The 26,304-nt window shown below is 39.6% G+C and overlaps 2 protein-coding genes and 1 long non-coding RNA gene across 3 annotated transcripts in view; 1 reads left to right on the plus strand and 2 right to left on the minus strand.

The window, feature by feature from the left end:
* Nucleotides 1–26,304, minus strand: part of LOC125253453 (urokinase plasminogen activator surface receptor-like) — a 551,125-nt gene that overhangs the window by 77,369 nt on the left and 447,452 nt on the right. The window lies entirely within an intron of this gene.
* LOC125253459 lies at nt 1,498–2,677 on the minus strand. Its single transcript, XR_007181447.1, has 4 exons — nt 2,611–2,677; nt 2,464–2,537; nt 2,288–2,383; nt 1,498–2,209 (listed from the first exon to the last, which is right to left on the minus strand). It is a non-coding gene; the product is annotated as an uncharacterized LOC125253459 (long non-coding RNA).
* Nucleotides 17,720–19,013, plus strand: LOC125253444 (chemokine XC receptor 1-like). The gene has a single exon (XM_048167397.1). The coding sequence runs from the start codon at nt 17,720–17,722 to the stop codon at nt 18,560–18,562; it is 843 nt and encodes a 280-aa protein (XP_048023354.1). The 3' UTR covers nt 18,563–19,013.

Genomic DNA, 26,304 nt, shown 5'->3' on the forward strand with positions numbered 1-26,304 from the left:
CTGGCAAAATGGCCAGGTTGCTGACACCTTCTGCAAATTAAGTTAGCCTTAAATGGTCGCGAACGTGACTGAGAATTTTGAAGCTGAGCCACACTTTGGGTTAACTGATTTAATTGTTGTTGCTGCTTTCTAAGCATGTCCCGTAGTTCACTCATTTCTGACGTTGCTGAACCACTACTACTATTAACGTGCTGATGTCCCTGTACCCCATATTGGATGCCATAAGCGGATGGAACAGACTGGCTCCGACCACGTACCCCCCCAGGCATGCCCTCTCTTTCCCAACGAAGAGCTTCGCTGCGAATGTCAAACAATGTGGCAGTGGGTTGACGACGCACCAATTGCTTAAGTTCACGCCGAAGAGCATAATCACTAACATACTCAACAAACTGATCTCTTAATAACATTTCGGCGTTAGGCATGCCATGAGGTGACTGACTTTTAACCTTTTCAAGGAGACTCATCAGGGCCAGGGAGAACTCCACCAGCGTCTCCCCATCCCGTTGTCTTCTGGAAAAGAACGACTCCTGAAGTGCTACATAAGACTTTGTACAACCGTACAATTCACGCAATACCTGAATAATCTGATCTGGATCCTCCCTCTCGTTCCTCGATCGATAACGAATTTCTTCCCTCGCCTCTCCTTCCAGATGATCAAACAAGAAAAATGCCTGATCAGCTGTAGACAGATGGCGAAGCCGCATACAGGCCTGAGCCTCCTCCACCCACTCATTGATGGCAATGCCCGACCGACCGCTAAACTTTGGACACTTGCGATCCCGAGGAACGAAAACAAACCGCTCCGCTGTCGATGCACCAGCACCAATAAGTGGGGGATTTTCAGCCACAGGAATAACATTAGATGGACCTGGCTGTGCAACAGCCACTGGCTCTTGCCGCAGCCTTTCGTTATCAGCTTTTAGTTGAGCTACCAAATCTCTTAACTCACGCAATTCGTCCTCCATATCTGCAACTGCACACGCAAAGAGGGACTGCTGTTGTCTGGTTCCTACCAGGAGAGAAAAAAGAAAAGAAAAACAAATATACAAACAAAACTCACGTCTCTGTACTACAAGAGGGAACCCTGCCGACTACGCCAGAATGTGGCGGGGCGGTGTAATTTTGAGACACAAGCCCAAGGTTTTGTTCACTAATAATAAAGTCTGACTACGCCACCCTAAGGATTAACCCCAGGGAAAATACTCAAACCACCCAAATTGGGGAATATAGCACACAGGTTCGGTTCCCTCAAAATGAGGCCAGAGACATGAGTATAAAAAAAATACAAAATGTTTATTAATACAAAAGTTAATTAAAATACAAAACAATGAATCACAAAAAAATACACGAAACCCCACTTCAAACACAAATTACAAAAAGAGAAAAATATCAAACAAAACCAACTTGAGGTAGTATGTATTTGTATATGTATATGTAAAACAAAAACAGTAATACCAGCAGGGGCTGAGGCTCCCAACGGCTGGGATCAATGTAGAGTTTGGTTTCACAAGAGCACACTTCCACACGCACACACACCCGTGCACTCTAATCACACTATCAAACACTCAAGGTGTACACCGCACACGATGAAGGAGAACCACCACCACAAGGAGGGAGATCAAACCACCCGTGGGACCCCGCCTCCTGCAATAAATCAAAAAGAAAATAAATAACTTTGAAAATAAACTGGACAGAAAGGGCAATATGAACATCAATGCAGCAACTCCTCACATAAGTGGTATCAACAAACAAAAGTGAGGAGAAGCAACAATGTAACCAAAAAATCAGATAGTTAATCACCTGAAATTGTTACAAACACCAACTTCTATACAGTAAATCACCACACGATTTGAATTGCATTCATAGGTTAAACATGCACATGTCGACAGATTATAGTTTCACAAAAAAAAAAGATCAAAGCAATACAATCAAACAAATATCCACAAACTTAAAGAAAAAGAAAAAGAAAAAGGTTAAATGATTTAACCATGGTAACTAATAATGAAATAAACCAAAACATGAAGCAGGGCACTAGAAAGGCACGTAATAGAATCAAACCAGCAGTCCCCTTTAATAAACGTTGATGACTTCGTCGGCGCGGCTGTATGGACAGCCGCTCTTTTAACAGCGCGAAGACAGCAGCAAGAGCTCACGGCAGCAAACAATCACGGCAGCAAACAAATCACAGCATAGAACGAGAGGGAGAATCCTACATTGAACAAAAGGAGATGTTAAAAAAGAATAATATTATGCTTACCCAGATATAAATTGCCTTTAAAACACTTACCATCAGGATATCACGCCGAACAAAATGCTTCATAGGCACGGGCTTGTCACAGTCATACCCACCGCTACCATCATGGGGTACAAGAAGTCATATATACTGAATTAAGCAAGAAAAGATGTTAAATATACTATACTCACTTTATACTAACCACGCAACGAGCTATTAACATTGCATACCTGAGAGGCAAACAGTCATCAAACCCACTAAGCAGCACAAAAAGGAAAGCAGCACCGGACCATAAAACTGCACTCTAAATAAACACAGTTTTAGATTATGCACGCCAACAATTTCTAAGTCACCGTATTAAAACACAGCACACTTACCCACAGCCACCGTCAACACAGCCAAAACAAAGGGGGAAAACGGACGTGACGCATCCCAGGTAACAGCCAATCGGCCTTTAAATAGGAAGTACTATTCACTGATAGGCAAACACTGCTGTCAATCACCTAATCCTGTTACATTTGTAACATCACTGTGGTTTACAAGTCTCTCCAGATTTGAACTGTTTTTAGTATGACTCTCCTACACTGGTCGTCCTCTGTTTCACTGTCTGATCTGTGTTGAGCGTTACCTGGCAGTGGTTCATCCTGTAACCTTTCTGAAGTACAAACCTCTCAGATATAGAGTGATCTGCTGCACTGTGGTCTGGATAATTATTCTTGGCTCTTGTTTGTGTTGCATGTTCTATTTAGTTTCGCAAAACAGATATATACATACATGGCTCTCGTCGATGCAGATGGCAATGGTCCTCTCCATCCAGTTGTTTTGTCTTGTGGCTGTTCCCTTTTGTGGGAACTATCGATGCTACGTCAGTGACGTGATGGGAATCCTCTGCATTTTTGTATTCGTGAAGCACTATTGTATCCAACCAATGAGAGAACGTGACGTCAGAGGCGGGTGACGTCGCGGACCGGAACCTATAAAGCATGCCCAGAAACAAAGAACGCTAGCTTCTGTTGTCTTCAGTAAGCGCTATTTGTATCTTGTTTGTCTTATTTACTGTTGTTTGTCTACCATCTCACCAAAAAGTGATCTCTTCGTCTGAGGACAAGAGTTTCCAGAAAGTGAAATAAGACACATATATATATATATATATATATATATATATATATATATATATATATATATATATATATATATAAAATGACGGAAAGCCATTTTTCACTAAGTGTGCGCCTCCCTGCCCGCGATTCATCGTGGCGGGGGACACACACGAGATGTGTGTGAAGTGCCTGGGAGTTGAGCACGCACAGGCAGCTCTCGAGGGGGCTGTCTGTGTGCACTGTGAGAGGCTCACTCTCAGGACGCTGCGCTCACGCCGAGCACTCTTTGAGGAGGGCGCCGCGGCGAGTGTTCCCCGCGGGTCTGGTCCCGCTGCTGCCGAGGCACAGCGAAGACTGCACTCGTGGGGTTCACAAATGGATCTAGCAGAGGGGGGAGAGACGGGCTCTGCCTTATCGTTCCCCTTACCTGCTAGATCTAGTGTCTCTCCTTTGGTGGTGGAAGCACGCGCTGCGGTTTCTTCCCCCCAAAGGCAGGCACCGACACTGAATATATCTTCCTCCGAGGAGGTTGATATTGAAGGTGTCGAGGGTGGAGATGAGGGACCATCATCCTCATCTCCAGCCCATGAGGAGCTTATGGAGGTAGTGACCCGGGCAGTAGAAAAACTGAAAATAAGCTGGCCCGTGGAGGAAAGCGTTCAAAAAATTAAAAGGCTAGGTCACTACCCCAGCGTCGGGGACTGCCGTTCTTTCCCGACCTCCACACCAAGGTGTCGAGGTCGTGGAATAGACCCGTGCAGTACAGTGTCTTCAGCCCACAGACATCAATGTACAGCAATATCACTGGGCTGAAGCAACACGGTTATGGGGCGATGCCTCAGGTTGAGGAGACGCTTGCGAGCTATCTCTCGCCTGAGTCTGCATCGTCCCTGAAATCCCCGACGTTGCCCACCAGGCAACCGATCCTCCGAGGAGTGTCGGCCAGCACGTGATTCGCTTATCTGCCGGTGCGCCGCGTCAGATAAACAAGTCAAGTGCTCAAAAAACACCAGAGGCTGGTCTCGAGAGGCTGGTTCCCTTAGTAGAATTTTTGGAGGAATGGAAACGTCTTCCGAATATTTCAAAATGGGTGCTGCTCATGGTAGAACAGGGTTACAGAATTCAGTTCGGTTCTCGTCCGCCCAGGTTCAGTGGAGTGATTCACACAGTGGTAGCTCCAGAGCAGTCTCTGGTAATGGAACAAGAAGTTTTGACGCTTTTGCAAAAAGGGGCTATAGAACGGGTTCCCTCTCCCAGCAAAATGTCGGGCTTTTACAGCCGCTACTTCATTGTTCCAAAGAAGGATGGAAGGTTGCGTCCGATTCTAGATTTACGTATACTAAATCGATCTGTAAAGAAGTTGAAGTTCAAGATGCTTACACTCAAACAGATTATTCCACAGATCAGATCCGAGGACTGGTTTGTGGCGATAGATCTGAAGGACGCATATTTTCACATATCCATCCATCCTTCTCACAGGAAGTTCCTCAGGTTTGCTTTCGGGGGCGAAGCATACCAATACAAAGTTCTTCCCTTCGGCCTATTATTATCACCCCGCACGTTCACGAAGTGCGTGGATGCAGCCTTGGCTCCTCTGAGACTCCGGGGCATCCACGTGCTGAACTATATCGACGATTGGTTGATTTTAGCTCAAACAGAACGTCTGGCAGCTCAACATCGAGATGTTGTGCCGTCGCACATGAAGAAGCTTGGGCTGAGGCTCAATGCCAAGAAAAGTGTGCTGGTTCCGAGTCAGGTTGCCAACTATCTTGGGGTAATCTGGGATTCGATCACGATGCGGGCGCAATTGTCTCCCGCTCGTGTGACGTCCATTCTCGGGGCCGTGAATGGGGTGAAGTTAGGCCGGTCACTCACTGTAAAACAGTTTCAGAGACTGTTGGGTCTGATGGCAGCTGTGTCCAACGTTATTACTTTTGGCCTTCTGCACATGAGACCCTTACAGTGGTGGCTCAGGACCAAGGGGTTTTCTCCGAGGGGAAATCCTTTTCGCATGATCAAAGTCACGCGGCGGTGCCTTCGTGCTCTGGTCATGTGGAAAAAGCCTTGGTTCCTGTCCCAGGGACCCGTGTTGGGAACTTCATGTCGTCGCGTAATGCTTACGACAGATGCGTCCCTCACGGGCTGGGGAGCGATCATGAATGGTCGCTCAGCTCAAGGTCTTTGGGAGGTACACCAGGTCTCTTGGCACATAAATCGGCTGGAGATGCTGGCAGTGTTTCAGGCTCTGAAGCACTTCCTCCACGACCTGAGGGGCCACCATGTGTTTATTCAGACAGACAACACTACGGTGGTCTCCTACATAAATCACCAAGGGGGATTGCGGTCTCGTCCACTATGCAAATTAGTCAGTCGCATCCTCCTGTGGACCCAAGGGAAATTACTCTCGCTGAGGGTGGCGTATATTCCGGGGTATTTGAATATGGGGGCGGACGCTCTTTCGAGGCAGAGCGCGAGTCCGGGGAATGGAAGCTTCACTCCGAGGTAGTGGAGCTTATATGGAAAACATTCGGTCGAGTGGAAGTCGATCTCTTTGCCACAGAGGAGTCAACTCATTGCCCTCTGTGGTACTCTCTGAGGCACACAGCTCCCCTGGGGTTGGATGCCATGATACAGAAGTGGCCGAGGTGACGCCTGTATGCTTTTCCCCCAGTCTCTCTGCTCCCGGGAGTTCTGGACAAAGTCCATCAGGAAGGGGTAGACTTAATATTGGTGGCTCCTTTCTGGCCAACGAGAATATGGTTTGCGGACCTAGTATCGCTTCTTCACGGCTCTCCTCTGGAGCTTCCAGTCAGACAGGATCTCCTGTCCCAAGCGGGCAGCATGATCTTACATCCCCGTCCAGAAATGTGAAAACTGTGGGCCTGGCCTCTGAGGGGGCAAGGCTCATAGAATCTGGTCTCCCAACCGAGGTTGTGGAGACCATCCTTCAGTCCAGAGCTCCATCTACAAGCACGCTTTATATGTATAAGTGGAAGGTGTTCTCTACGTGGTGTAGTCATCATAGGGTGGACCCGGTCCATTCTTCTATCAGCTGTGTGCTTCAATTCCTTCAAGAAAAGCTTTCAGAAGGCTTAACTCATTCCACATTAAAAGTGTATGTTGCTGCTATTTCAGCCTATCATATTCCTATGGGTGGTGTCTCGGTAGGTCGAGACCCCTTAGTTGTTCGCTTCCTTCGTGGCGCACTGAGGTTGAGGCCTTCAGTACGCCCAAAATCTCCGACCTGGGACTTAGCCATTGTGTTACAAGGGTTGGCTGAGGCGCCCTTTGAACCTTTGGAAGATGTGTCAGATAAAATGCTCACATTGAAGACTGTGTTTTTACTGGCCATTTCATCCTTGAAAAGAATAGGTGACCTTCAAGCTCTTCGGTTTTACCATCATGTTTAGAGTTTGCTCAAGGCATGGTTAAGGCCTTTCTACATATAAGGCCTGGTTACATACCTAAGGTCCCCACTAGGGTCCCAGGTCCTATTGTTTTGGAGGCGTTTTATCCCCCTCCGTTCACTAAACCGGATCAGGAAAAACTTAATCTGCTGTGCCCTGTGAGGGCATTGGATGCATATGTTCACAGAGCTGCCCTGTGGAGAAAGTCAGATCAACTATTTGTATGTTACGGGTCCCCGAGTCGAGGGGGCCCAGCGTCCAAGCAGAGGATGAGTAAATGGGTGGTTGAGGCCATCACATTGTCTAATAAAGCCCTAGGGCACCCGTGTCCTTTGGATGTCAGGGCACACTCAACTCGAGGTATGGTTGCTTCAAGAGCTCATATGTCAGGAGTTTCCTTGGCTGATATTTGTGGCGCTGCTGGATGGTCATCCCAGCACACCTTCATCAGATTTTATAATCTTAACCCTCTGGAGTCTGAGGCTGATTTGGGGCCTGGAGAAGTTTTGACATGTCCTGACATTTGTGCTTTTTTCAGTTGTTCATAAACATATTAATGACACAAGTGTCATTACACTGTATTCAGCACAAACTAGGCTACCATAATATGTGAGGAACATGTGTGTACATGTTTGTGTTTTTGAAGGAATAACGTTTATGCGTGGTTACTGAAAAAACAAAAAACTTAAGTCACTGATATAAGGCCAATAAAAGTATATTAAATCTGTGTTCACAAGACTTTTGGGTATTGAAGGTTATAGACTAGAGTTTTTGCTTCAAAATTATGTAAAAATTATGCTGACTACTCTTTCATTTATAACAATATACTGATTTAGTTTTTGTAAGACACTTTTTGCCAAGAAACACGGTATGCGAGGAGGCGTGAATCTCCATGAATAATGGCTCATTCTCACCTGTGAAGACAAAAGAATTGAATAGTAATGACCTGAAAAGACTTGCATATTAATGAGGCATTTCAGTCAGGTAGGCTGTGAAAAAAAACTTCTGTGATGTCTCAAGCTCATCATGGTATATGAAACATACAGAAAAATTGTATTACAATATAAAATAATGGTTTTATATTATACTTTAAAATATAATGTATTTCTGTGATGCAAAGAGTCTGAATATAGGCTTTTAGTTTAAAAGCATGCACATTTGGAGAAATATAGGATTCTCATATGTTTATGTTAATTTTCTATACAGAGGAGTTATTTTTTTTTAATATTCATTGTTATCTCTATGAGCGCTGGTGTTTGCAATTCATACTGCAGCCGGAGGGCGCTCTGTGCATTTTAGTCCAAAAATTCACCTAAGAAGAAGACGATATTCCATGAATGGTGTTTACCAATTCATACTACAGCCGGAGGGCGCTAAAGAAACAAAAACTCACTTAAAACTTATCAATAGAAGAAAACAAACAGGAATTTACTGAATGTCTTCCAGAGATCGCTAACCATGGCTTTTTCATCCAGATAAACAATTTTCAAGGCAATAAATACACGATTGAGATGATGAATGCATGTGTTGTCTCTGAATTTGCCTGTGAATAGCGCTGGCTCCGTGGGTGTGGCCGCATTAGTGGGTAATGAGCTGAATCACGGACTTCTGACATGGCTCTCTTTTCATACAGATTACATAAACACAGAATGTTTGTTTTCGATTTGACTTGCACGATTTAAAACCTGACATTTCAACGTTTTGTTAGACATAAGTATGAATTTTTTGTGATTAGTATTCACTAAGTTACACTTCATTTTCTGAGAACTATCAGATTGGACTTCGTTCAGAGGGAGATGAGAGATCACGCATCATGTTAGTTTTCTTTATTTTACAAAAAGCACAACATTTTGTTTTTACTCTGAGTGTATACAAATAAAAGGAGATATTCTATAGTTTCAATTGATGTATTACTTATGTCTCTATGACAAAAAATGACAGAGTATTTTAAGTCTGTTTTGCTGCAATGTGGAAAAAAACCTGCAAAACGCGCTGGCGCGTTTTTAGACCTCAGAGTGTTAATGTGAGTAGTACTCCGAGTGCTTTGGTGTTACAAGATAGCAGCCAGGCACTCGGAGGCACGGCGTAGTTGGGACAGCGTTCCCATCACGTCACTGACATAGCGTCGATAGTTCCCACGAAAGGGAACGTCTTGGGTTACGAGTGTAACCCTTGTTCCCTAAGTAAGGGAACGAGACGCTACGTCACGTTGCCATACCTCCAGCATGCCTGTAGCGCTTACTTCAGACATATCACAGAAGCTAGCGTTCTTTGTTTCTGGGCATGCTTTATAGGTTCCGGTCCGTGACGTCACCCACCTCTGACGTCACGTTCTCTCATTGGTTGGATACAATAGTGCTTCACGAACACAAAAATGCAGAGGATTCCCATCACGTCACTGACGTAGCGTCTTGTTCCCTTACTCAGGGAACAAGGGTTACACTCGTAACCCAAGACGTTCTCAGAGCTCTGAAGCAGTCAGGACCAGGAGAGAGAGGGAGAGAGAGAGAGGAGGAAAACCACATGAAGAAAAGAGCTTTTAATATTATCCTAATAACTACTGTAAGTGTGGTTATCCTATATGTCCCAAATACAATCACAGGATTCTGTGAAGTTTTGACATCCGACAGTACTCCAACAATCTGGTTTACTGCTTTGACTTGTTTTATTATGGCTGGTTTTGTTCAGCCTGTTCTTTTTCTGCACCGCACTTGAAAACTTTCCTGCCTCTGTTCGTCATAAAGTTTGTACTACATTAAGTTACTGAATCATGTGAAAATTATTGATAACTTTTTAAGGTATGTGTACATTTCTGATGATTGTGATTCCAGTGCATTTGTCAACTCTGTGTCACAATAAATAGTATGTGTAAACGTACCTTGTCATGGGACACATCTCATAGTTTTATAAATTCTAAAGATTTTCATATTACTGACAAGGGCCAAATTGTGATGTCTAAACGACTGGGTCAGAGCATCTGCAGAACTGCAGCTCTTGTGGGGTGTTCCTGGTCTGCAGTGGTCAGTATCTATCAAAAGTAAGGAACAGTGGTGAACCAGCGACAGGGTCATGGACGGCCAAGGCTCAAATTCATTAAGAAGTTAATGCTGATTCTGATAGAAAGGTGTCATAATACACAATGCATTACAGTTTGTTGTTTATAGGTGCTGCATACTCTCTAAAAAATGCTGGGTTGTTTCACCCAAATTTGTGTTAAATATGGACAAAGCCCAACTGTTGGCTTTGTCCATATTTAACCCAAATTTGGGTTGAAAATTTAATTTAAAAATGTAACCCAATGACTGGGTTTGTCGATATTTGATCCAAATTTGGATTGAAACAACCCTGCATTTTTTAGAGTGTAGCCGCAGACCAGTCTGGGAGCCCATGCTGACCCCTGTCCACTGCTGACTTGGCTTCCAAATTTCCCAGATCTCAATCCAATTGAGCATATGTGGGATGTGCTGAACAAACACATCCGATCCATGGAGGTCCCACCTCACAACTTACAGGACTTAAAGGATCTTGGTACAGATACCACAGCACACCTTCAGGGGTCTAGTGGAGTCCATGCCTTGATGGGTCAGGCCTGTTTTGGCAGCAAAATGGAGACCCTATTATGTTATGCCTGATCGGTATATATACACACTATATTGCCAAAAGTTTTGGGACGCCTGCCTTTGTGTGCACATGAACTTTAATGATATCCCGTAATCCGTAGGATTTAATATGTTTTCTGGCAGCAGGGGTGCCAGAAAAATACCATAAAATAACGGAAAATAGCCGTTATTTTAAGACATTTATTTTCCATTAATTTAAGGTATTTTTCTGACGCCCCTGCTGCCAGAAAATTTCCTTTTTTTTACGGGATTTTGTTTATTTAATTTTTTAATAAAATACAGTTTATAAACATAATTTTACATAAAATCTTCTATATTCGTTAGCTTTTTAATGTAAAATTATGGTTATAAACTGTAGCCTATTTTATTAAAAATTAAATAAGAAAATCCCGTAAAAAAATGGTAATTTTCTGGCATCAGGGGCACCAGAAAAATACCTTAAATTAACGGAAAATAGCCGTTATTTTAAGACATTTAATAAGACATTTATTTTTCGTTAATTTAAGGTATTTTTCTCTCAACAGAGGATGATTAAACAACTCCACAAACAGCCATAGGCGTAATTTGCGGGTGGGACATGTCCCGACCACTTTTTGAAAGGGTCGATATTGTCCCGAGTCCCGACCACTTTTTGAAACCTCTCGTGGCACGGATATGTAATACAAAAGAAACACCTCTAGTTGATTATCAGTTTGAGTTAATAATAGGCGATCTGGCTGTTGTTTTTGAAATCTTGTTGAGTGCTCGTTGTCGCTGCTATCAGAGGCGCAACAGTGTTCTCTTGGCGCTCGTGCACACTGAGCCATGTACACACGGACGAGCGCTTCAATCTATCGCTCTGTTGCAGAGACTCTGTTAGGCTGAAATCACAAAACAAAATAGCTACAGATAAACGTATCCCTGCTCTTGATATACAATCTTAATGAACATCTTTGGTTTTACTGAGAAAAAAAAAAATCATACATGGTTTGGGTTAGAACCCAGCACCTCTTGCATGCTAAACGAAAATGCCCCCACCAGTCCATCAGGACAATCTAATATCAACTGCGGATACCTCGTATTTATTAACTAATATACATACTCTCGGGACTAATGGCACATACATATTCCTGTCCCACCCACTTTTCAAAACAAAGTTACGCCACTGCAAACAGCATCCCCAGCTTCACTTATTACTAACCAGATTGACTTTATTTATGTTAGACATCAACAAAGGTTGTTATTGAGAATTAACAGAGGTTTAACTCTAATGTGTTTCTTTTGAAGTCACCATAATGGTGAATAGTTGTTCCATTAGTTGGGCTTTTAACTGTTATTATATATTTGTCTTTTCTGGCTGCTGTGACAGTGTTTGTTAAACACATTTGCAGTAATAAAGAAAGTTAAAGCAAAAAATGACACCTGTTGGTAGATGTCTGTTGATTGTTTTGTGGGTATTATGAAATGGATTGATGTCATGTGAATCTAACAATTGTGTTGTGATATTGATGCATTTAGCCTACATTATAAACCCTGCATTACTTCAGCATGAGTTCTTTTAAATTAAAAAGTCCCCCCCCCCAAAAAAATGGTCATTTGATAAATGTCTTAATTGAACTGTTATATTAAAGCAATAGCCTATCACAGTCGCATTCGTTATGCTGTTCTGAATATCAGCACGTTGTGATTTATCATAGACATGGTGCCGCGATACTCTTGCTCATGTGGTATGGCTGTTTTTTATGCAGCAAAAAAGAGAAATGGTTCATTAAATCAATAGAGGAGAAATGAGCAGGTGCCAATCACTGAACACCTGGTATGCAAACTTTTTAGAAAAAATGGAAGAGAAAATTACAATGAATCATTAAGATTTATTGTTTCGTTTTGTTTTATTGATTTTTCTGCATTACCGAAATGCATCTGCATTTGTTTTATTGCATTCTGGTTCACTAAAGAACAGTGAATTATTTTCACAGAATTATTTTACAACTCTAACCATTTAAACCATCCCATATTATAATCATCCCAGGAATAATTTCATAAAATCCACCATCATTAAAAATTCTAAACATAATACAAAAATTTATTTTAAAATCCATAATCATTTAACAGTCTGCATATATAAGGAATTGGTGATTTATTTGAAAAAACAAGCAAATAGCTACTATTTATTATAAATATATCAGATAAACACATTAATAATAAACTTAAACTAAATAGGATTTCTTCATGGATACATCGACTGGCTGTTTTTCACTTAGTTTCTGTACATATTAAACACAAAACTTTCAAAACTCGTGGAAATTACTAGTTGAAATCTCAGTGGTTGGCTGCTATTCATATTTTAGAAATCAGGGTGCACAGCTTTTTACCATATACCAAATAAAGCTGCACTTAAAAGTTATCAGGATAATATAAAGAACACTTTTGAGGAACAATACATGGATTTGCAAGTGTGTGACATTTGCACATTTGACAGTGTGTGATTCAGCAGTGTAAAGACCAAAATAAACAGCCATTTAAGAGGACAGAGACAATTCAGTTAAAAGAATTTAAAAAAAAATCATCATCATAATAATAATAAAAAACAATCCCATTCATTACTAAAAGTTATCAAAAAATAAATAAAATAAAATTAGGTGTAGTTACATTTTGTACAATTTTTATGGAGAACAGAGGCAGGAGATTTTTCCAGTCTGGTGCAGATAAAGAACAGGCTGAACAAAACTAGCTAGAACATTACAAATCAGAGCAGTATTCCAAAGTGACACAATGTTTTGCTTTCTCAGAATGGTAAAGAATGCAGAGATACTAACTGGCACATATGAGATAACCAAGGTCACAGTAGTTATTAGAATGATATAAAATGCTCTTCTCTTCATGTGGTTTTTCTCCTCTCTCTCTCTCTCTCTTCTTCTCTCTCCTGGTCCTGACTGCTTCAGAGCTCTGAGAACAGCCACAAGACAAAACAACTGGATGGAGAGGAAGAGGTAGGAACTGCATCAAGAAGAACCATGTGTGTACAGTTATGGTAGATAACAAAAATATGATCAGGCAGACCAAACAGGATCCAAGAGTGATTATCCAAGCAACAGTGCAGCAGATCACTCTATATCTGAGAGGTTTGAACTTCAGAAAGGTTACAGGATGAACCACTGCCAGGTAACGCTCAACACACATCAGACACTGAAACAGAAAACGACCAGTAATGGCTAGTCCTTGTAAAACAAGTGCTAATGGGAGGAGACTTGACATAAAATTTGACAATATAAAGAAAAGAAAATCCACACTGACACAAATCTCACAACAAGAGAGATTGAGGTTCAAGAATCCTGATCTAACTCCATGTCCAGTTCCTGTGATGATGAGCCAAATGATGTAGAACTGTACAGGAAGACCAAACAAGACACTGATGCAGAATATATACATTTGGCCACTGTCCACTATCCAGATAGAAGGGGTTGTGGAGATGTTGGAAGCTCCTGTTGTGGTGAAGTTCATTTCCTTCTCATCTGTCTGAGCCACACAGGAGCTTACAACTGATATTGCTAATAGAAGAGAGAATTAAAAATGTACCGGGTTACTGAGACTGCAGTTCAACATGAACAAGATAAGAAAGTAGACTGAATATGCAATATGTGATTCTTGGTTCAGATGTTCCACTCAAAAAGACTGAAACAAACCATAAGGTTGTGCTACAAGTATTCATTAATATATATATATATATATATATATATATATATAAACAAAAAAGTAATAGGCTTCCACAAGCAACAATCTTTGAACAACTAAGTGCAAATTTTCAGACCAAGCCTTTAAAAAGTTATAGAGAGAAAATGACACTATATCACTAATAAAATAATTTATTGGAACAAATATCAACCAAGTAAGGCCTTTAAGTATGCAGGGTTTTATTTATCAACCAGGAAATAGTGCTTTCAGGAAGAACTGCTGGATTTTTGAGTTAGTGATATTACATATTTTGTACATTTCCTTTATCAAAGATATTACATTGCATTTTCCCAAAGTTTTATGGAGAACAAAGGCAGGAAAGTTTTCCATTCTGGTGCACAAAACCAGCCAACACAATGTCAAACCAGGAAATCAAAATGTCAAAATATTGTAGAATTGTAAATAATCCTAAGATAGTAATTGGCATATATGAAAACCAAGTTCACAGTACTTATCAGAATGAGAAAAAATAGGCATGTTGTATGTAAAACTGATTATTACTGAAGTAGTGGTTGTTTCACAAACAATCTTTATACATCTGAAAATGGGTGATCACAGGTTCCACTCATTAAACACCTGATATGTAATCTTTTAGAAAGAACCAACCACTAATAACAAACATATCTAATAAACACACAGAATAAACTGTTTAAATAATGAGGAATTTCACGCATAAGTAAGATTTCATGCACTTCAATTATATATATATATATATATAAAACATAAGCAAAGGTTTATAATTATTAATAATATTCATTATTTTTATAATTCATCTAACATGATCATAAACCCTATAATACGACCATAACCACAATGACATGTTTCAGCATATAAAAGAAAATTAATCCAATTTAAAAGACGAGTTTATCACCTGAAAAATCAATGTCCAGTCTCTCTGGAGGTTATATAAATCTCTGTGCTGTGTTTTGTAGACTGACTTCACAGCTGTCAAAAGAATAGCTTATATTATGTCTATGACTTCATCTGGTACATGTCACATAAAACATATGCAAATGTTTAATATTAAATTAATGAGGTCCAATTGATCCAAAGGAGAGATGTAATAGGCTTTTATGGAACATGTTTGTTTAAATGGTTGGGATTTTTATATGTATATAAATATAAATAAAAAGTTAATCTATGTGGTATGGTGCACACAAATAAAAAGAGTTAAAGAAGCTTTTTAGGGAGAACACTATATTTAGAGCTACTAGCATTTAGTGATATTGGCACTGGTTTTCATTTGTAGTCTTACTATGTTTTAATTTAAAAAAACTTCAGTGATTTAAATGAAACTGTGCACTAAGAATCCACATTTTATTCAACAATTATGAACTGACTGTAAACTTTAATATGATTCACCAGATAGGATGCCAGTCTGTGTATTATAAGTGGGCATTTTCATTCTTTCTGTGCCAGTAGGTGGCGACAAGTGACTGTCCTGATGAGTGAATCATTCATTCAACCGATTTGTTCAAAACACTGATTATTTTGGATCAAAACATGTCTACTGTATGTTGGCTGGAGAGAAAGTGAATTTTTTGAGTTTGGATCTATTTTCGATGGTGGAGAACAAAAGAGAAAAATAACTGGAACATTGTGTTTAATGTGTAAGTGTTAAGGGGCTGGCACATCGGACGCGAAGCTCAGCGCCGCGCAGCACCGCGACACGTCTTTAAAATTCGAACGCATTGTTTTCTATGAGTGTACGCACACCGGCGGCGACATTCGCCGCCTGTCCGCGGCGCCCAGAAAACAATAGAAAACAATTTGTTCAAAGTTTAAGACGTGTCGCGGCACTGCGCGGCGCTGAGCTTCGCGTCCGGTGTGCCAGCCCCTTTACAGTCACAAGCTGGTGTGTCCTGGATGTCCACCAGAGGGCACTCCCCTCTTGTTCATTATCATTCTGCATGGTCTACATTTCCCAGAACTCACTGCCCGGACTCATCATCCCTGATTGTCTTTAGCTATGTCTCATTTACCTTGTTAACTCTCCCTATATAAGCCTGGTTTATTCAGTAATTTTATGTGATGGCTTGTATGTGTCTGTACTGCATTTCTGAGCCCTTGTATCCTGGTTTCCTGTGGCTTGGTTTTGATCTTCTGCCTGTTGTCCTGGATTTCTCTGTTTGCCTGTACCTTGGACTCTGTCATTGTTTGAACTGTTTATCCTGTGCTTTTGACCTTCTGCCTGTTTGGATTATGTCTTTGGTTTACCTTTGGATAACTTCTGTGTTTGGATCCTCAACCTTGTGTCTCGGAGCAGTTCATGGCCGTATTAGTACTGCATGTTGATTTCCTTGTTTAATATCACACTCAATTGTGATGTTGTTTCGAATATCAATGCTGTTGTGATTTCATTGCAGAAATGAGACAGTAGTAATTTTGCTTGTTTGATAGCTATTGATTTATGATTTTATATTGTGGGCTAACCACACATTCAATTTACAAATGGTCACGTCCACTCTTAAATTTAAACAAACAAGTAGATATGGAATAATGAATCCGTCTGAAAATAGGCTTCCACAAGCACCAATCTTTGAACAACTAAATGCTAATTTTCAGACCAAGCCTTTAAAAAGTTAGAGAAAATGACACTATATCACTAATAAAATGATTTATTGGAACAAATATCAACCAAGTAGGGCCTTTAAGTATGCAGGGTTTTATTTATCAACCAGGAAATAGTGCTTAAAAGGTACTAGGTTGAAAACCCTTTCAGGAAGAACTGCTGGATTTTTGAGTTAGTGATATTACAGATAACAACCACTCAGGAACAGAAGCGATGTAAAGAATCCACACAGGTAACTTAGCTTGGTAATCAGTCTTTGTTTCTTTTTGGCAGGTTCTAGGACATAAGAAGGTCCCGAGGCTGCTGGGCCGATGGTGAGGAAGAGAAGACAGGCTGAAAAGGTTAGCCGATAAATAGTCAATAGGTGTGAGTGACGAAACCAGACAATGGTGTGAATGTGAGAGTGGTTTAAATAGCAGGCCATGATTGGTGACATCAGGTGCAGGCGGTTAGTATTCTTCGGAATGGAAACGAGTGGGAGGAGCTGAGGAGACTGGTGCTGAGGGATCAGATGTAATCGTGACAATTTGAACCTTTAATTTGTTTACTATAAATGTTTGCATATCTGATGTTTTATGTGACATGCAACATATGATGTTATGCACATATAGTCTTGTGGCAGCTGTGAAGTCAGTCTACAAAACACAGCACAGAGATTCATACACATCCAGAGAGACTCTATGAGGTGATCTTCAGGTGATAAACTCCTCTTTTTGATTTAATTTCTTGTTTTTACAGTTAAGAAGAACCATTGTCACTGTTTTTTGTTTTTTTGTTTTGGAAAAATTGAATAAGTAAATAGAAACATCTCTTTTTATTTCATTAAAATGAAACTTAGTTCAGTGGAAATACAATAGAAATTTGCCTATCAATGCAGGTTGATGAACATATGAAATCACCATAAATACTACTGAATTTATAGAACCATATTTTGTAGTAATTTAATATTGGTTTACTATGGATATTTTATTTTGTATGAATTACCTAGCTCATGTACACTTCCTTTCCCCCTATGGATTACAGCTACATAATAATAATATTTTGTGAGCTGAAAGGAGAAGACAAACAGAGAGGAGATGCATAATTCTACAGTGAACTTCACCACACCTGAATCATCTACAAACTCCACAACTCAGTCCATTGGGCTTGTGGAAATTCTGGAATTCTGTGTGTACAGCATCTGTTTCCTGTTTGGTCTTCCTACACACTCCTATGTCATATGGCTTATTATCACAGGAGCAGGAAGTGGAGTTGCATCAGAGTTTTTTATTCTTAATCTCTCTGTTTCTGAGATTGGTTATTGCGTGAATTGTTTGACCTTTGTACTGTCAGCATGGTTTTCATTTATAGTGGAGTTTAAACTATTTTTAGTAGGACTAATTACTACTGGTCGTCCTCTGTTTCAGTGTCTGATGTGTGCCGAGCGTTACCTGGCAGTGGTTCATCCTGTAACCTTTCTGAAGTACAAACCTCTCAGATATAGAGTGATCTGCTCTGCTGCGGCCTGGATAATTATTCTTGGCTCCTGTTTGTGCAACTTGTATACTATAGTTCCACACTACAATGTACATATGTGGTTCTTGTCAGTGCAGTTCCTCCTCTTCCTCTTCATCCAGTTGTTTTGTCTTGTGGCTGTTCTCAGAGCTCTGAAGCAGTCAGGACCAGGAGAGAGAAGGAGAGAGAGAGAGGAGGAAAACCACATGAAGAGAAGAGCATTTTATCTAATTCTAATAACTACTGTGACCATGGTTATCACATATGCCCCATATAGTATTGCAGGAGTTTTTAGCATTTTCAGAGAAAGGCTTACTGCTGCATATTGGTTTCCTGGTTTGGTTTGTTATGTGCTGTCTGGTTTTGTTCAGCCTGTTTTTTATCTGCACCGCACCGGAAAACTCTCCTGCCCCTGTCTCTTATAAGACCTGCTATTTTAATATATTATGGAATTAAGTTACTCACCAATATTTTATTTAGAACTTTTATTATTGCTTGGGAAAATTATAAATTACTTTTTGTCCTTGTCATATTTCATCCCATCTGTGCATCTATGACTCTCTGTCATTCACTGTTTATTCAGTAACCTTTATTTTTGATTGTTCTATTCATATTTATTCTGATTCTGTTTAAGAAATGTGTGAGTGGTTACATGAGTTTTTCATAATGAAGATTGTCACCAAGGTCAAACTTGACATCCTACACAGATTTATATTGTTTGTTTTTTCTTTGTCATGCTCATTATAATAATGTGAATATTAGTGGCTGACTGAGTGGCACCTGCTGGTTAGTGACACAGATGTATAAAGATTGAATTTTATCTGTGCACATCACTCTACAAAGATGATTACTGCCGTTACACAAATTTCAATTTCAAATTTCATTACACAAATTGAATGTAAATAGTGTTTTGAACATTTTCAAGTTAACCTATTCTGTAAAAAAATATACTGAATTATTTGGTTCAAATGTTTGGTTCGGTCAGTCTTTTCTTCACTTTTTTTAAACTTAAATATTTGCATGTCAATATTTGTGTTGCAATGAGTAGCAGATAAGGCCAATAGCAATACTCCTCATGACAGCTTTAAAGTCAGTCTACAAAACATAGCGCAGACATTTATACTTTGTAGCATAAGTTACTATGGTGATGAACACTGCTAAAAGCAGAGCCACTTTCATGGTGCCTAAAACACATGGTGCAATCAAAACTGAAACATACATGGGAAACCGCTTAAAGGTCCCGTTCTTCGTGATCCCATGTTTCAAACTTTAGTTAGTGTGTAATGTTTAGAGTATAAATAAAATCTGTAAAATTTTAAAGCTCAAAGTTCAATGCCAAGCGAGATATTTTATTTAACAGAAGTCGCCTACATCGAACGGCCAGTTTGGACTACATCCCTCTACTTCCTTCTTTAATGACGTCACTAAAACAGTTTTTTGACTAACCTCCGCCCACAGGAATACACAAAAAAGGGGCCGTGGTCTTGTTGCGCTCCCACGGAGAAGAGCAAGAGTTGCGTTTGTAGAGTGTGTTTGTCGCCACGTCGTCGAAACGCTGTTATTTTCATCCCGCAGTCCAATCAACTTTGTTTGGCCTTCCCAGGGAGGCTGTACTTAGAGATCAATGGTCACAATTTATGTTTAACTCGGTTCCCGAAAATTATAATTGTGGTATCCTTACTGCAATAGTTAATGTTGGACTGCAGTGCACATAATGGCCACAAGAGGGGACTATGTTTATGTATATGGCTGTTTTCCATATGAGGTACTCTTCTGAGTGAGTGCTAACGTTGTACATTTTCTGTCGCTGCTTGTGGAGATTAAAGAGTTCAGTCTCTCGGGAATTATTGTCTTTTGTGTTCATTCGGCACGACACCACAATAATCCACATGTAAAACTATGTGCAGCACACGTTATGGTAAGAGGCGTGACCTTTCCGGGCAAGGTGCGCTCTCTATGGCTCTGGGTTCGCTAAGCTGCTGTCGAATCACAACACAGGAACCGCTGGCACAATCAGAACTCGTTACGTATTTCTGAAGGAGGGACTTCATAGAACAAGGAAGTCATCAGCCCGTTTTTATGACAGTGGAAACAGCGGTATACAGATAAGTAAATTATGTGAAAAATACTGTGTTTTTTTACACGCGAAACATGAACACATGTTATATTGCACACTATAAACACAATCAAAGCTTCAAAAAAACACGAAAAACGGGACCTTTAAACCAGCTCATACTTTAGGCCCAAGTTCAAAGAAACGAACCAGACTTCAATCACTTGCAAGAAGTCCGTCGTGTTTTAGAGCTATGATGCCCCAAATATGTGAAGTTCATAGTAAAACCTTGAGTTTGTTCTGATTTAACATTCTTGATGGAAATATAAGAATGTACCCATAGAATGCAATTCTTTTCTGGTTTGTGAAAAGTACCCAGAAGCAGTTAGGCAGTAACTTAACCCTTTTAAACAGAGGTCAACACACAGCTATTTAAAAAAAAAAAAAAAGTTTCTTGTAAATATGCATGGTTTTGATTGCACAGTTGCACTTCAACCACTACAGTGGACACTAGTACATCATCCTGTACACTGCCACTAAGAGGTAAGCTGTTGTATGTGGATTTTTTTTTTTTTCCAAACCAAGATGGCAGACGTCCAGTCAGAAATGACAAGTTGCCATTCTAAAGAGACTCTTGCATGTAAAAAGAAAATGTAACATGAAGTAATAGCTATGGAGTCACGTTGTTAAATTTTCACCAATTATTGTTTTTAGATTTAGAGGAAATTCTGATTAATCTTCTGTCCACTAAATTGGATGTCATGTGTCACTAGCTATATTTCTGTCATGATTGGTTAAATTGAGCATGGAAGAGAGAGGATGTAAATGTTAGGAAGTTTAATAAAACCACAAGGAAACAGAGAAACACAAGGGAACTAAGCAAACTCATACAACGACAAGTGAAACATAAGCATTATATATACACAGACAAAGAAGCTTAACAAGAAATCAAGGGTGCATGGTTAAATGGGAAACACCTGGGAAGAACTAATCAATGAGGAAACAAACCATGATGCAAGACAGGAAACAGTACAAAAGTCCACAAAACACAGAAGGAGTATATGACATTTTTTTAGGGTGACTGTTGTTCTTTTATAGTGCAGTTTAAACTATTTTTAGTAAGACTAAACATTACTGGTCATCCTCTGTTTCAGTGTCTGAGCGTTTCATCTCATTCTGATGAACATGACTATCCTATAGGCTATGTCCTATTTACTATCACAGCATTTATCTTTCTGACAAAACATTCATGCACTTGGAAACACAGGTTTAGCTTTTTATGTTCTAGCTAGTTTTGTTCAGCCTGTTCTATATCTGCACCAGGCTGGAAAGCTCTACTGCCTCTGTCATTCATAAGACCTGCAATTTGTGATATTATATAATTTATGTATGTCATTATAGATTATATAATAAATTGTTGTTATCCTTGTTTATTTTCCTTGTTATTTTTCTAAATTCTTACTTGATCTTTTTTTTTATTTTTTTTTTTATAAAATCAATCTAATAGTGAATTCAGTCATTATTTTTAGTAGTAGTTGCTCTAGTAAGAGCTGGTTGCTCCTAGTCTGTCACTGTTTTTTTTTTTTCCCCCTCAATAAAACACTTAATCAACAGTGTCACTTTTCCATATGGAGATTCGCTACAGAGGTTATTGCATTAATCTTGACATCCCGAACTTTCACTTGTTATTGTCTTTACTCTCATAACACTAAAATCATCTTACACCGTTTATTATTATATTACTGTTTTACCTCTCTGAAAAGGATTGTTGCAACTATAATTTGGTATTAGCCAGTATTACTGAAGATAAGGGTTAATGAAGTTAATGTGTGGAAAAACAAAACAAAACAAAAAACTCAGATATATATTTGTTTGTTTTTATTATTTGCATATCTACCTGGAGTTTTATGTGACATGTAACAGATGAAGTCATGCACATATATTCTTCTAACAGCAGTGCAGTCAGTCTATAAAACACAGCACAGAGATTTGTACACATCCAGAGAGACTGGACATTCACTTTTCAGGTGATAAACTCCATTTTTTTATTCAATTAATTGTTTTTACCCCCAATAATAAGCAACAATGTTACTGTACTTGTCTGATAATAACCAAGAGTTTTGGGCAAGTTTAATGCTTTTGAGTAAATGAGACTGAGCTCTTTGTTTCATTAATTGTTTATTTGTTTCATTCGTTTAAACTTAACTAATCAGAAAATGAGATTTTGCATATGTAGATATGTGTTGCAGAACGATGTAGAGTTGCAGACTGATTTATACTGAATGAATATGTTTCCTTGATTCAGTAATATAACGTAAATAATTTATAGAACCATATTTTGAAGTCATTTAATTATATTCTTGTTATTTAGATTTAATGCAGTAAATATATATAGGCCTACTGAATTTATTGAACATTTATTTATTTAAATTTTGCATATGCTAAACATGGTTGTCTCAGTATGAACGGTCTGGTTTATATCACTTCTTTCTTCCCAAAAATCACAGTTGCAATATTATCCATGTTTTGTGAGCTGATAAACTGAGAAGAGAAACACAGATGAGATGAATAACTCTACAGTGAACTTCACCACACCTGAAACATCTACAAACTCCACAACTCAGCCCTTTGAGCTGATGGACAGTCTAACCATGTGTGCATTCATCATTGGTTTCCTGCTTGGTGTTCCTACAAATGTTTATATTATATGGCTCATCGTCACAGGAACAGGAAGTGGAGTTGCTTCAGAGTTCTTCAACCTCAATGTCTCTATTTGTGAGCTTGTTAACTCTCTGAATTGTTTGGTTTATGCACTGTTGGTTTGCTTTTCAATTACCTCAAAATTACCACTGTTTTCTGTAGGACTAGTTTTCACTGGTCGTCCTCTGTTTCAGTGTCTGTTCTGTGTTGAGCGTTACCTGGCAGTGGTTCATCCTGTAACCTTTCTGAAGTTCAAACCTCTCAGATATAGAGTGATCTGCTGCACTGCAGCTTGGATAATCACACTTGGATCCTGTTTCTCTTGCTTATTTATTGACTTTTTTAAAAATGGTGAAATACATACAGAGTTCTTATCGCTGCAGTTCCTCGTCTTCTTCTCCATCCAGTTGTTTTGTCTTGTGGCTGTTCTCAGAGCTCTGAAGCAGTCAGGACCAGGAGAGAGAAAGAGAGAGGAGGAAAACCACTTAAAGAGAAAAGCATTTCTAATAATTGTAATAACTACTCTAAGCATGGCTATTATATATGTCCCATTTACTATCACAGGATTATTTACCATTCTAACAAACCAGTATATTCATACACTTTGGATCACTGGTTTGATCTGTTATATACTGGCTGGTTTGGTTCAGCCTGTTCTTTATCTGCACCGCACTGGAAAACCCTCCTGTCTTTGTGCCGCATTAGACCAGCAATGGTGATATTTCAATAAATTCACTTATTTACCATCATTATGTAATTGTTTAATGTAATCATTATTTCACAATTAATCAAATAATATTACACAAAATTACAAAATTCTTTTTTCTGATATATTGCTTTTTCATGGTATTGTTACTTCAGACGTGGCGTCTGTGTTGCAGTGTAGAAATGTTACATCTTTATATGCATAACATATTAATTATTTTAATGATTTATGTTTATTCTACACTATTTAATTTATTCTACACAATTTTACTTATTTTACACAAGTTTATCAGATGTGACCCTATTAGTAAGACGTAGGTATTTGTATTTAAAATGATATGAAATGAAATGTTATCCTCATTATAATGCACAATAAAATGAGATATGGTATAAAACAAAACTCTGCCTCTTTTCATATTCTTTTTAAAAAAATATTGGTAACACTTTATTTTGGGGGGGGGGGGATAGTTTACTCAAACTAATCATGAACTTACCTGGGTAGAAACTGAAATCGGCTTTGTGCAACAGGCCACTTGTGCAACGTTACTTTGTCAGTGATATGTGTGTTTTCCGTTTGACCCAGTTTTTTCCCTTGTGTTTCACTTGTTAATCCCATTCACCTGTGACTTGTCAGTCACCTCGTGAAAGTCTTGTCTTTGTCTTGTATTGATATTTAAGGTTAGAGTGTGTTATTGTTTCCCTATATGTTTCTGTCATGCTTTATGGAGTAAAGATTATTGGATTTGAATTCTTCTTTGTCGTGTGCTTCTCTCCTACCACTTAACTGTGACAGAATAGAGGACCAAGACAGAGAACAGCATGGGTGTTCTCCTCACCCCTATTAACCCCACTGATACTGATCAACTGCTTCCAAGATGGCCGCCCAATCGAGACCTATGTTGAGGAGTTCCTTGAACTTTCACATCAGGTAACCTGGGATAATAACACTCTAAAGACAGATTTTTGGTGTGGTCTAAATGATCATCTTTACCGGGAAGTTTTTGCAACAACTACCACCTGTTCCTATGTTCAGTATATTGAACATGTGCTGTGGTTGGGTTGTTCTTCCCTCACAGTTGGTGAGGTTGGTGATAACACCACCACCACACAGCTACAGTCACCCGTGTCCACTCCCACCATCAGGGCAGCTACACAGGAGTCTTCACCAACCTCTGCTTTGGTTCAAGTAAGAGAAAGTCCAGAATCTCATCCCATCATGGCTGCCATTCCAGAGTCTCGTCCCATCATGGCTGCCATTCCAGAGTCTCGTCCCGTCAAGGTCACCAGTCCAGTATCTCGTTCCGTTATGGCCGCCACGCTTGGCCCTCAGCTAGGATGGCTGCCACGCTGAGATGACAGCACCGCCATGACTTCCTGAACAGCCGGCTCCGCCCTGGTCCCCTGAACTGCCAGCTCCGCCCTGGCCCCTTGAACTGACGGTGCTGCTCTGGAGGCTCCCTAACCTGCCAGCACTACCCTGCTCACCTGCCCGTGACCTCCAGAACTTCAGGGTGCCTGATATTTAAGGTTAGAGTGTGCTATCGTTTCCCTGTATGTTTCTGTCATGCTTTGGAGTTAAGATTATTGAATTTGAATTCTTCTTCTTTGTATGCTTCTCTTCAGCCACTTAACTGTGACATACTTATAGTCAACAGAAAATTTAAAGGGGATCATCAAAATAAAGTGTAACCAAAATGGTAAATGCAGGTAACGTGCATTTATACTCTGATAAAAAAAAAAAAAAAAAAAAAAAAAATATCTGTGAGCGTACCTATATACAGGTGCTGGTCATATAATTAGAATATCGTGAAAAAGTTCATTTTTTTATTGTAAATTATTTTTAAAAATGAAACTGAAAAATGAAAATGAAACACAGTGAAGTGTGGCATGGAAGTGATCAGCCTGTGGCACTGCTGAGGCACTACTGAGCCTTCAGATCATCTGTATATTGTTGGATTGACTGTTTCTCATCTTTCTCTTGAAAATATCCCATAGATTCAGGGGTCAGGCATGTTGGCTGGCCAATAAAGCACAGTAATATCATGGTCAGCAAACCACTTGGAAGTGGTTTTTGCACTGTGGGCAGGTGCTAAAGTCTTGTTGGAAAAGGAAATCAGCATCTCCATAAAGCTTGTCAGCAGATGGAAGCATAAAGTGCTCCAAAATCTCCTGGAAGGTGGCTGCATTGACTTTGCACTTGATAAAACACAATGGACCAACACCAGCAGACGTCACTGCCTCCCAAATCATTACTGACTTCAGAAACTTCACATTAGACTTCAAGCAGCTTGGATTCTGTGCCTCTCCAGTCTTCCTTCAGACTCTGGGACCATGATTTCAACATGAAATGCAAAATTTACTTTTATCTGAAAAGAGGACTTTCGACCACTGTTCACTGTGGAGAGAAAATTAAAGAGAAAATTAAAAACATGCAACCGTCTACAGTTTCGCTTCAGACAGTGCACTGTAGTGTCCCTGAGGTAAAACTAGAATCATTCGCCGCTATAGGAGAGGAAGAATTATCTAAACTTATCAAATCATCAAAATCAACGACATGTATGTTAGACCCAATGCCGACTAAACTACTGAAAGAAATGCTTCCAGAGGTCGTAGGTCCACTTCTTGATATAATTAATTCATCTTTAACACTAGGATACGTGCCAAAAACCTTTAAGCAGGCTATTATTAAACCTCTTATTAAAAAACCTC

This window comes from Megalobrama amblycephala, linkage group LG18 (assembly GCF_018812025.1).
Source record: "Megalobrama amblycephala isolate DHTTF-2021 linkage group LG18, ASM1881202v1, whole genome shotgun sequence".
NCBI classification, from domain to species: domain Eukaryota; kingdom Metazoa; phylum Chordata; class Actinopteri; order Cypriniformes; family Xenocyprididae; genus Megalobrama; species Megalobrama amblycephala.

Excerpts from the sequence above, each read along its gene's own strand:
- LOC125253444 (XM_048167397.1), top strand. The coding sequence starts at position 17,720 with ATGCATAATTCTACAGTGAACTTCACCACACCTGAATCATCTACAAAC.